The following is a 12,668-nucleotide window of genomic DNA, read 5'->3' on the forward strand; positions in this document are numbered from 1 at the left end:
CCCCCACACCCCCGGCACCTAACTTGTATACACTGGAATATTCAGAGCATATATGCAGCATCACGGTTGTCACGGTGTGTAATACCCTTAAAGCAGATTTCCTTTACATACATTCAAAATCCCAGGATAATGAAGCTTCACCCAGGTTGTGACTGTTTTCATTCCCCAAATTATTTGGGGATGCATACACCTGAAATCTTAGCCTATTGCCATATTCACCTGGGTTGTCAGTGTTAAATCCCCAAATTATTTGGGGATACATACATTTAAAATTTCTGAGTATTGGCATATTCACCTGGGTTGTCAGTGTTAAATCCCCAAATTATTTGGGGATACATACATTTAAAATTTCTGGGTATTGGCATATTCACCTGGGTTGTCAGTGTTAATTCACCAAATAATTTGGGGATACATACACCCTACATCTCAGGCTCTTGCCATATTCACCCAGGTTCTGAGTGTTAATTCCCCAAAGAAATTGGGGCCTTCATACCACCCTCATTTGTTGCTATTGGCATATAGTGCCAGGTTCTGAGTGTTAATTCCCCAAATAATTTGGGGATACATACACCCTACATCTCAGGCTCTTGCCATATTCACCCAGATTGTCAGTGCTAATTCCCCAAATTATTTGGGGATACATACACCCTACATCTCAGGCTATTGCCATATTCACCCAGGTTCTGAGTGTTAATTCCCCAAATAAATTGGGGCCTGCATACCACCTTCATTTCTTGCTATTGGCATAGACACCCAGGTTCTGAGTGTTACTTCCCCAAATAATTTGGGGATACATACACCCTACATCTCAGGCTCTTGCCATATTCACCCAGGTTCTGAGTGTTAATTCCCCAAAGAAATTGGGGCATTCATACCACCCTCATTTGTTGCTATTGGCATATAGTGCCAGGTTCTGAGTGTTAATTCCCCAAATAATTTGGGGATACATACACCCTACATCTCAGGCTCTTGCCATATTCACCCAGATTGTCAGTGCTAATTCCCCAAATTATTTGGGGATACATACACCCTACATCTCAGGCTATTGCCATATTCACCCAGGTTCTGAGTGTTAATTCCCCAAATAAATTGGGGCCTGCATACCACCTTCATTTCTTGCTATTGGCATAGACACCCAGGTTCTGAGTGTTACTTCCCCAAATAATTTGGGGATACATACACCCTACATCTCAGGCTCTTGCCATATTCACCCAGGTTCTGAGTGTTAATTCCCCAAAGAAATTGGGGCATTCATACCACCCTCATTTGTTGCTATTGGCATATAGTGCCAGGTTCTGAGTGTTAATTCCCCAAATAATTTGGGGATACATACACCCTACATCTTAGGCTCTTGCCATATTCACCCAGGTTGTCAGTGTTAATTCCCCAAATTATTTGGGAATACATACATACATTTTAATTCTCAGGCTAAAGAAGCTTCACTAAGGTTGTGACAGTGTGTAACCCCCCCAAAACCTTGGCATACATACATTCTAATTGTCAGGCTATAGAAGCTTTAGCCAGGTTGTGACGGTGTGTAACCCCACCAACACTAAGTGCGATACACATTAATTGTCAGACTATGTACGCTCAACCCAAGGAATACAGGTCCAAATTATACACCCAATTAGTGTAATTCGTAGAGGGATCGGAGAGGACAGGTCTGTGGTTGGCCAGGTACTCACGCAACATGCACCTATACTTTTCCCTTATGATGACACTAGGCCCCTAACTGGCAGTAGTTTGGGCAGGGAGGGGGGTTGGAGGGAAACATTAACGTGTACCAGACCTTGTACAGTGTTCCCCTGGTGGTTGTGCAGCGGATGGAAGTTGTGAGCCTCATGGAGGAAATATCCTCTCTGACGCCCAAGAGGGTTTATGGAAACATTTCCATCATATTCTGCACCAGTTGCTTGTGCCAATTATTTTTGAATTTTTTTTTCCTCTCCCCTAATATAACAAAGGAACATACATTAGACCTATACCAGGGGTCGAGGCTTGCAAAAATCCAGTATTATTTGCTCTATATGATGTGAAGTATGTGTTTGTCTCTTGAAAAGCAACTGGACATCAATTCAGCCATGTGTGCCAGTGTGTTACTTGGCATGATTTTGCTGCCCCCAACTGTAAGGATCACTCTCCATTTCCTCCATTTTCCACTCCCCTTCACACCATCTGTGGTGAAGCAATGGGATGCACTGAAGTGCACCCTGAAGCCTCGTGTGGGACAGTGACATCAAATGCCACTCCATCCCCCTCATCTTCCTCAGCCAGCCAACGGTGCGAAGATGAGAGGAGTGTGCTCTGAATGTTTTCAGCCTAGCCGAGGCTACTTCTCACTTACGAAAATGGCCACCCTTTGACCTGTATATCAGGCACAATGGTGTAGGTTTCAAAAAACCTTTGCACAAACAAGTTGAAAACGTGGGCCATATGTGGACTGTGTTTGAGTCTGGCAAGCTCCAGATCAGCTACCAGGTTCCTGCCATTATCACATGCCTGGCCCTCATGGTCTTGCCATGAGGAAGGGGCTACGGCCTTGAAATGCGTAGGCACCCAGTTTGTCGTTTGTCGTTGTCTATACATCTGTCTCATCATGGTGTAAGTGCTATATGTTTTTTCACTGGTTTCATGTTTTGTACATATTTTTAATTATGGACTAATAAATAAGGATGTTTTAATCAAGGAAACCATGACTACGGATGCGGTTTGACTTCACTTTTGGCTCTATGATTTTAAAAACCGTTGCACCACTACATTGAATACGTGGGCCAGGCATGGAACGTGTTGGAGGCTGGCAAGCTCCAGAGCCCTCCAACAAGACAAAAAAGCCTGGCCCCAGGGGCAGCGGGGAAATACAAATTGCCATCTCATCCATCTCGCCGCTTGGCTTTGCATATGTGACCCTGCCCACCAATGACGCAACAAAGCCGGAAGACAGAAGATTTCACAGAAACGAAGACGGGTGAGTATGCGACGTGGGAATACCCCTTTAAGGTCCTGTAACATTGTTTGGAAGGGCTCATGTTAAGGGCCTTAAAAGTGAATTTTGGAAGGTCTTACAACATCACACACACACACACTCACACACACACACATCCACAATGACAGTTGAGGGTGGGGACTGAAGGATTTCCCATTGCCTATTCCATCTGTGGTTGTCATGGGGAACGTGATTTAAAGGGGTGGTTGTTAATGTTTGTTGAGGTTAAATTGGGGTTTGTGTCCATCCATTTGGGGAGTAAAGAAGGTTTCCAGGTATTTTCCCACTTTGATAGAGGTTTTTTGGAATGTGTAAAGTGTGTAGTTGTTAGGCTGTGATAGTGGGGTAATAGAGGGTCTTTGGTGTGTTAGATGCCCCCAGACATGCTTCCACTGCTGTCCCAGTTGCATTCCAGAGGTGTTGGCATCATTTCCTGTGGTGTCATAGTGGACTTGGTGACCCTCCTGAGACGGATTTGGGTTCCCCCCTTAACAATTATATGTTCCCCATAGACTATTAATGGGGTTCGAAACCCGTTCGAACAGTCGAACAGTGAGCGGCTGTTCGAATCGGATTTCGAACCTCAAACATTTTAGTGTTCGCTCATCTCTAATGCCTTTTCATTTTAATAGATAGAGAAACAAGTTTTTGCTTGCAGATATTGCAAAATGACCTGGATTTGTCAATTGGCAATGTAGAAATTCGATGACCACCAGTAATTCCTGCCTCCAGCAGCACTGGAAATGTGTCTGCCACTGCCACTACCCTGCAAGCTTCTCATAACTCTGCCCAGGCAAGCTTTTTAAAATATTGGGGCTGTGCTTTTGCTAAAGTTATTACTATCACTAGTGCCACCATCCTCTTCCTCTGCTGGAAACCAGGTTAAGGTGACAGGTTGATATCAAAGTCCAACTCACTCAGCACTGGTGAAGGCATCTTGAGGTGTGTCTCTGGGTCACAGCACTATACAGATTTTAAATTTCTGCTTCTACTGCTCTCTGTTATTAGCCAGTTCCTGCTTTTGCTTTTGTTTGGCCTTCCATCTCAACCTTAACAGATCAGTTGGCCTGTTATAGTCATTTTTCATAATACTACAGAGTCAGACACTTTTGGACCAGATGCAATAAATAACCCAGCCGGTTCAAGATTTGGCAAAGAACAACAGCAGGAGAAATCTCTGTCTTAAGTTCCTGTTGCTTCGGCTGTTCCCATGGAACTTAAAATAAATCTACCTGACCGGTATTCTGGCGAAATATTTTGCTATTTTTCATCAAACTTGGAATCCGTATTTTTGCCTCTGACCTTAATCTTTAGGTTATGAGCAGCAACAGCTTGCCATTATTATATCACTTCTGCAGGGTGACCCTCAAGCTTATGTCTTTTTTCCTTGATGCCCAAGCCCCAGAATTTATTTCTGTGGACCGTTTTCTTTTCTGCGCTAGGTTTACTCTGGGATGAAACTGATCTTACAGTCTTCGCTGAATCTAATGATTGCCCTAAGCCATGATCACCGTCCAGTGGAAGGTTATTGTTCTGAGCTCTGAAGGTGGTCAATTCACTTTCATTGGAATGATCCCGCTCTCTGTTGCCAGTTCTGTCAGGGCCTGTCTGACACTATTAAAGACTTGCTGGTAAACTACCCGGTACTCTGGATGAAACCACAACTCTCACTATTTGTTTGGATCGTCATTAACGGGAACATAAGAAAGAATGATCTTTTGACTCTATTCCTCTGCCTACACTCAAGTCCACTCCGAGTCACACCCTGAACCTATGCAGATAAAAATATATATATATATATATATATATATATATATATATATATATATAACAAACAAAAAACTTGATAGTCTTCAGTAGTTGATACCTTTTTAATGGCTAACTAATAATGATGACAGATTACAACGTTTCGGAACTCTAGGCTCCTTTCTCAAGTAAATTTAATAACCATTTCTGAAGGATGCATATTTATATACAAAAAGGGCACATAGGGATAGAATTCTAGGAGGAAGGGGGGTAGAGGTTTATTAGCTATTGGTAGAAACAATGTAAACAATTCCAGGTTTTTATCAGTTCTCAGGGTCTCAGGTCTACAACGGAATCATTCAGAGATCCTCACTGAACTGAACTGAGTGAGTTTGCTGCACTGAAAGTAAAGGAGCTGAATAATATTGCACGCCCCACTTTTCATTTTTTTATTTGTTAAAAAACGTGTTGTTTCTTCCCCCCTAAATTAAAATGTGATATCTTTATGTTTGAAGCCTGAAATATGGCAAAAGGTTGAAAAGTCCAAGGGGGCCAATACTTTCGCAAGGCACTGTATATGACGTGACAAGCTAAGGAGGATCTGTTAGCTTTCCTAACTTTTCTCTTTTATTAAATAATTATATTCCATGTAAAATAAATTACAATTTTTGAGCACCTGTTTTGTAATTCCGCCTTCTGCTATCATGCAGTTTTTTATCTGGAAATTAATTGTGTGATATGAATTCTAGAAAAAAATGTCTTCTAGCTTGTTTAACACATGTATCATTTTTTACTCTTTGTCCATGCTTTACATGTTCTTTCCCTCTGCCTCTCATGCACAGTCAGTTTTTCACCTTTGCCTTCTTTGACCCTTTTAGTGCCACATAACTGAATATAAGAAAACATGAAAAATTCACTGGAAGCTTCAGTGACTTCATTATTTGCTAAAACCTGAACTTTCTTTGACCTCATTATTCCCCATTGAATTCTTCACGACGTCTGATTCATGCCACAAAAATTTATCTGGCACTTGGGCAATATAAACCATTGGATAGAAAGTTTTCCATAAGAAGTAAAGATGAGTGATAACTATAAATGTTTAGCAACTACATCTATAAACAGTCTTTAATCTCAAGAGAGAAGGTTGTTTTCCTTACCGTTATTATACTTAGCAATTCTTTTTTGTCAATTGATCCATTTCCATCTGCATCATATAGTTTAAAATACCACTTCAATTTCTGATCAATTTTTCCTCGTAATACTAGGTTTATTGCAGCAATAAATTCCAAAAAGTCAATAAATCCATCCTGAAAGTAACAGAAAAATACAAAGTAAGTAACAAGAAAAACATTGGTATTGTTGCTTTGCATTTTACTATGTAATTTTTGTGCTCCATGTCATGTATTGTATACTACATATACATCATTGTGTGCCATTTCAGTTATGTTCTGTGATCCATTCTATGCAAGCTATGCGTATGCTGTGTTATCTGTGTTACCTGTTCAGACTTGCGTCATGGATTCTGTATACCACCATTTCTAGAGACAACCCACTAAGGCTGCTTTCACACACATTATCCGTTTTCTGGGCTATAAAAAATGGACCTGATGTATTTCCATTTTTGATACATGTACCATCTGTATCCAATCCATGTGTCATTCATGTTACATGTGTGTGTCATCTGTTTTTTGTGTCCATGTGAAAATTATGCTGTTCTCTTTATTTTTCAGTATCACCTAGCAAAGAATCTGCAAAAAACGGATGAAACACGGGCACCACATGGATGGTGTCCATGGACGGCTGCTTTAACCACAGGGCAAATGGTGCATCTGCACCAAGCCCTATGGTGGTGGGGGCCCCTTCACCAACCTGGATTGAGAGGGACAGTCCCACACTTTGGGTGCTGGTACATTGTTTTGAGCAGTAAGAAGCAATTTCAACTATGTCCTGAGGTTATGTATGTGTGTTTAGGGGCCCCAGTTAGGAAATGTTTAAACCAGGCCCATTAATGTATTTAAATGGCGCTGCGTCCATGTACTGTACATTTTTTTTATGGAACTATGGACACTAGAGATGAGCGAACAGTAAAATGTTCGAGGTTTGATATTCGTTTCGAGTAGCCTCTCAATATTCGACTACTCGAATCGAATATCGAACCCTATTATAGTCTATGGGGGGAAAATGCTCGTTTCAGGGGTAGGCAACATTCGATCAAATTATACTTACCAAGTCCAAGTCTTCTCCTTGCAGCGTCCCCACGGCATCTTCCGGCTCTGAATTCACTCTGCCAGGCATCGGGCCTGGGCAGAGCCGACTGTGCATGTCCGCACTACAAGCGGGGAAGCTGCACGGAGAAGACTTCTAAAGGTAGGAGAAGAACCAGCGTTGATTGGCCGACTGTATAGCATTCGGCCAATCAATGCTGGTTCTGCATCGAACTTTTACATTCGAACAGCGAGTGGTACTCGATCGAGTACGAGTATTTCGAATACCGTAGTATTCGATCGAATACAGTCCTATGAAAAAGTTTGGGCACCCCTATTAATCTTAATCATTTTTATTTCTAAATATTTTGGTGTTTATAACAGCCATTTCAGTTTGATATATCTAATAACTGATGGACACAGTAATATTTCAGGATTGAAATGAGGTTTATTGTACTAACAGAAAATGTGCAATATGCATTAAACCAAAATTTGACCGGTGCAAAAGTATGGGCACCTCAACAGAAAAGTGACATTAATATTTAGTAGATCCTCCTTTTGCAAAGATAACAGCCTCTAGTCGCTTCCTGTAGCTTTTAATCAGTTCCTGGATCCTGGATAAAGGTATTTTGGACAAACAATTCAAGTTCAGTTAAGTTAGATGGTCGCCGAGCATGGACAGCCCGCTTCAAATCATCCCACAGATGTTCAATGATATTCAGGTCTGGGGACTGGGATGGCCATTCCAGAACATTGTACTTGTTCCTCTGCATGAATGCCTGAGTCGATTTGGAGCGGTGTTTTGGATCATTGTCTTGCTGAAATATCCATCCCCGGCGTAACTTCAACTTCGTCACTGATTCTTGAACATTATTCTCAAGAATCTGCTGATACTGAGTGGAATCCATGCGACTCTCAACTTTAACAAGATTCCCGATGCCGGCATTGGCCACACAGCCCCAAAGCATGATGGAACCTCCACCAAATTTTACAGTGGGTAGCATGTGTTTTTCTTGGAATGCTGTTTCTTTTTGGACGCCATGCATAACGCCTTTTTTTATAACCAAACAACTCAATTTTTGTTTCCAAAATGAAGCTGCCTTGTCCAAATGTGCTTTTTCATACCTCAGGCAACTCTATTTGTGGCGTACGTGCAGAAACGGCTTCTTTCTCATCACTCTCCCATACAGCTTCTATTTGTGCAAAGTGCGCTGTATAGTTGACCGATGCACAGTGACACCATCTGCAGCAAGATGATGCTGCAGCTCTTTGGAGGTGGTCTGTGGATTGTCCTTGACTGTTCTCACCATTCTTCTTCTCTGCCTTTCTGATATTTTTCTTGGCCTGCCACTTCTGGGCTTAACAAGAACTGTCCCTGTGGTCTTCCATTTCCTTACTATGTTCCTCACAGTGGAAACTGACAGGTTAAATCTCTGAGACAACGTTTTGTATCCTTCCCCTGAACAACTATGTTGAACAATCTTTGTTTTCAGATCATTTGAGAGTTGTTTTGAGTAGCCCATGATGCCACTCTTCAGAGGAGATTCAAATAGGAGATCAACTTGCAATTGGCCACCTTAAATACCTTTTCTTATGATTGGATACATCTGGCTATGAAGTTCAAAGCTCACTGAGGTTACAAAACCAATTTTGTGCTTCAGTAAGTCAGTAAAAAGTAGTTAGGGGAATTCAAATCAATAAAATGATAAGGGTGCCCATACTTTTGCACCGGTCAAATTTTGGTTTAATGCATATTGCACATTTTCTGTTAGTACAATAAACCTCATTTCAATCCTGAAATATTACTGTGTCCATCAGTTATTAGATATATCAAACTGAAATGGCTGTTGCAAACACCAAAATATTTAGAACAAAAAATGATTAAGATTAATAGGAGTGCCCAAACTTTTTCATAGGACTGTACCTACTCGATCAAGTACTACTCACTCATCTCTAATAGATACGAATGGTTGAGATCAATGTTTATTTTATTTATTTTCTCAACGTCTCAGTTTTTGAAAAATAAACGTGTAAATTGTTCGATTCACTATTAAGTGGATTCTGTCCATTTTATTTCATGGACACCAGTGGCATGGTTAAGCTATGTTAACAGGCCAAATAGAGCTGTATTCTTACCTTTTAATGTTAAATTTTACAGAATCTGTGATGGATAACCTTACATGAGCCAGAGCATGTTTTGTGCGCATTGTTATGCTTTAATATATAAATCCTAAATTATAAGCTATTTACATGCAAGGTGTTATGTGCAATATACTGTAGGTGTCATGTTATTTGAACCATGCAATGCATATTATCTGTACCATATTAAATATGAATTTTTATGTGCACAATGATATGTGTCATATTGCCATATGCAATGTAATGTGTACTACAGTATGTTCTATGTAGTATTACATATGTTATAGTGTGTACTCTGCTTTGTGTACTTTGTTATGTGTACTATGCTAGGTGTGTTGTGTTATGGATTCATAACATGCATATAATGTGTTACATAAACCGTGTTTATACATGGAACATTACATATGCCACATGTACATGTACATTTTATCTGTTTTGTTATAGTAATTTAACAATAATTATTGCTGAACAATACAATTAAAAGTGCATAGAGTATACAAAACATTGCAAAATAAAATGTCTATAATAACTCAATGTGAGTAGTTTGTCATTCCTTTTCTACTGTTTAAAGCACCAACTAAGTATCAATGTATAAATAAACACAAAAATTTTTTTTGGTTTTAAATCTAATTTTATTATTACAAAAATTTTTTTAAATGTAAAGAATATTGGTATCAGGAAAACACAAACACATAAAAACATTTAAAAGCAACAGATGTCAAACAACAAGAGTGGAGGTCGCATTGGACTGAGCAGCTCCAGCAGGTGCATAATCTGCTAGAAAAAAAGTCTCACTAGTGGTATAGGGGATGAAAACAGCCACAATTAGGGTGAATTCACACTGAGTAAACGCTAGCTTATTCTGAACGTAAAACACGTTCAGAATAAGCGGCGTCTAAAGCAGCTCCATTCATTTCTATGGGAGCGGGGATACGAGCGCTCCCCATAGAAATGAATGGGCTGCTTCTTTCACTCCGAGCACTCCCATTGAAGTGAATGGGAAGTGCCGGCGTGTACGCTCCGGCATGAGCAGAGCTTGCCGTATACGCCGGCACTCCCCATTCACTTCAATGGGACTGCACGGAGTGAAAGAAGCAGCCCATTCATTTCTATGGGGAGCGCTCGTATCCCCGCTCCCATAGAAATGAATGGAGCTGCTTTAGACGCCGCTTATTCTGAACGTGTTTTACGTTCAGAATAAGCTAGCGTTTACTCAGTGTGAATGCACCCTTAATGTGTAATATAGAAGGACCCTGTATTTTGTATATATAAATGTAAATAGGCTCCTATTGCCCACAATATCACAAGATCAGGGCACTTAATTGGAAAGTATCTGTAGCATTGAAAAAATCATACCCACATCACCACTATATAGTTAGAGCATATAAGGTAACAGAAACAATGTAAAGTTACACACACATGCCAATATTACATGAGTCAGCCTACATAGGACAAAAGATGTAAAACATATACATAACCCACTGCTCACCAGCTGCGACCTCCACTCTGAGCCTCGACGGACCGTTTCGCCCCTGCTTCTTCAGGGGGCTACTTTTCTACTGTTTAGCAATTACCTGAAATATCTATGTACTGTGCAAACCTATGCTATGCAGATAGCTTGTATAATGTGCATGTTATAGGAGTTCTCTGTGTTAAACAGTACAACCTAAACTGATACTAGTTTAAGGCCCTGTAGTGGTTTCATTCATTTGTTTTTCACAAAATCCATGATGGATCCATTTTGAACTGGCAATGAATAGATTTCAGTTGAATACAATAGGGTAATGCGCATGAAAACGAGTTGCAATAAAGCTGGAGTGACACAAAGAGAATATGCAAAACATGATAGAAACAAGTTGGTACAGAAAGGGATTGGTGACTAGTATTGGTGACTTTCCGATTCCACCCTTCCGGGAACAATAACCACCCTGGAGGGGGCCACACGGTGGCTCAGTGGTTAGCACTTGCAGCACTGGGTCCTGGTGTTCAAATCCCACCAAGGGCAAAAAACCCCAAACCCATCTACAAGGAGTTTGTATGTTCCCCCCGTGTTTTCATGGATTTCCATCCCATATTCCAAAAAGACATACTGATAGGGAAAAAAAGTACATTGTGAGCTCTATGTGGGGCTCACAATCAAAATAAAAACAAAACACCCTGGCGATCTAGGTAATTATAGATTTAATTAATTTAGAAATGGGGGGGGGGGGGGGTTAGCTTAGAATATAAAGATTAATTTATCCCGGACAACCCCTTTAATAGACTTTGTTTCCAGGAAGCTTGGATAAGAAAGATGGCCGACATCCAACTCTGTCTGCTGACTTCCACATGTTACATCAGTTGTAGGGTATCATAGTTTCTTATGGCTTGTGCACAGTCGCACCTCCCTGCCAGGGTGCCCCCCCACACCTACTTCTGAGGTGGGAAATCAACAACTCATCTTCATCTGTAAACAATGAATGTTTTATAGGTTTTATAATTGCCTTGTAGAAATGTAGTTAATAGAGATGAGCGAACACTAAAATGTTCGAGGTTCGAAATTCGATTCGAACAGCCGCTCACTGTTCGAGTGTTCGAATGGGTTTCGAACCCCATTATAGTCTATGGGGAACATAAACTCGTTAAGGGGGAAACCCAAATTCGTGTCTGGAGGGTCACCAAGTCCACTATGACACCCCAGGAAATGATACCAACACCCTGGAATGACACTGGGACAGCAGGGGAAGCATGTCTGGGGGCATAAAAGTCACTTTATTTCATGGAAATCCCTGTCAGTTTGCGATTTTCGCAAGCTAACTTTTCCCCATAGAAATGCATTGGCCAGTGCTGATTGGCCAGAGTACGGAACTCGACCAATCAGCGCTGGCTCTGCTGGAGGAGGCGGAGTCTAAGATCGCTCCACACCAGTCTCCATTCAGGTCCGACCTTAGACTCCGCCTCCTCCAGCAGAGCCAGCGCTGATTGGCCGAATTCCGTACTCTGGCCAATCAGCGCTGGCCAATGCATTCTATTAGCCCGATGAAGTAGAGCTGAATGTGTGTGCTAAGCACACACATTCAGCACTGCTTCATCACGCCAATACAATGCATTAGCCAGTGCTGATTGGCCAGAGTACGGAATTCGGCCAATCAGCGCTGGCTCTGCTGGAGGAGGCGGAGTCTAAGATCGCTCCACACCAGTCTCCATTCAGGTCCGACCTTAGACTCCGCCTCCTCCGGCAGAGCCAGCGCTGATTGGCCGAAGGCTGGCCAATGCATTCCTATGCGAATGCAGAGACTTAGTAGTGCTGAGTCAGTTTTGCTCAACTACACATCTGATGCACACTCGGCACTGCTACATAAGATGTAGCAATCTGATGTAGCAGAGCCGAGGGTGCACTAGAACCCCTGTGCAAACTCAGTTCACGCTAATAGAATGCATTGGCCAGCGCTGATTGGCCAATGCATTCTATTAGCCCGATGAAGTAGAGCTGAATGTGTGTGCTAAGCACACTCATTCAGCACTGCTTCATCACGCCAATACAATGCATTAGCCAGTGCTGATTGGCCAGAGTACGGAATTCGGCCAATCAGCGCTGGCCAATGCATTCTATTAGC

At 41.5% G+C, this 12,668-nt stretch overlaps 1 protein-coding gene across 1 annotated transcript in view; it reads right to left on the bottom strand.

The window, feature by feature from the left end:
- GUCA1C (guanylate cyclase activator 1C) overlaps nucleotides 1–12,668 on the bottom strand; it is a 100,906-nt gene that overhangs the window by 27,803 nt on the left and 60,435 nt on the right. Inside the window, 1 exon segment of the mRNA XM_075264409.1 lies at nucleotides 5,887–6,036. Coding sequence (XP_075120510.1) covers nucleotides 5,887–6,036 — 150 coding nt within the window.

The sequence above is a fragment of the Leptodactylus fuscus genome, chromosome 2 (assembly GCF_031893055.1).
Source record: "Leptodactylus fuscus isolate aLepFus1 chromosome 2, aLepFus1.hap2, whole genome shotgun sequence".
Taxonomy (NCBI): Eukaryota; Metazoa; Chordata; class Amphibia; order Anura; family Leptodactylidae; genus Leptodactylus; species Leptodactylus fuscus.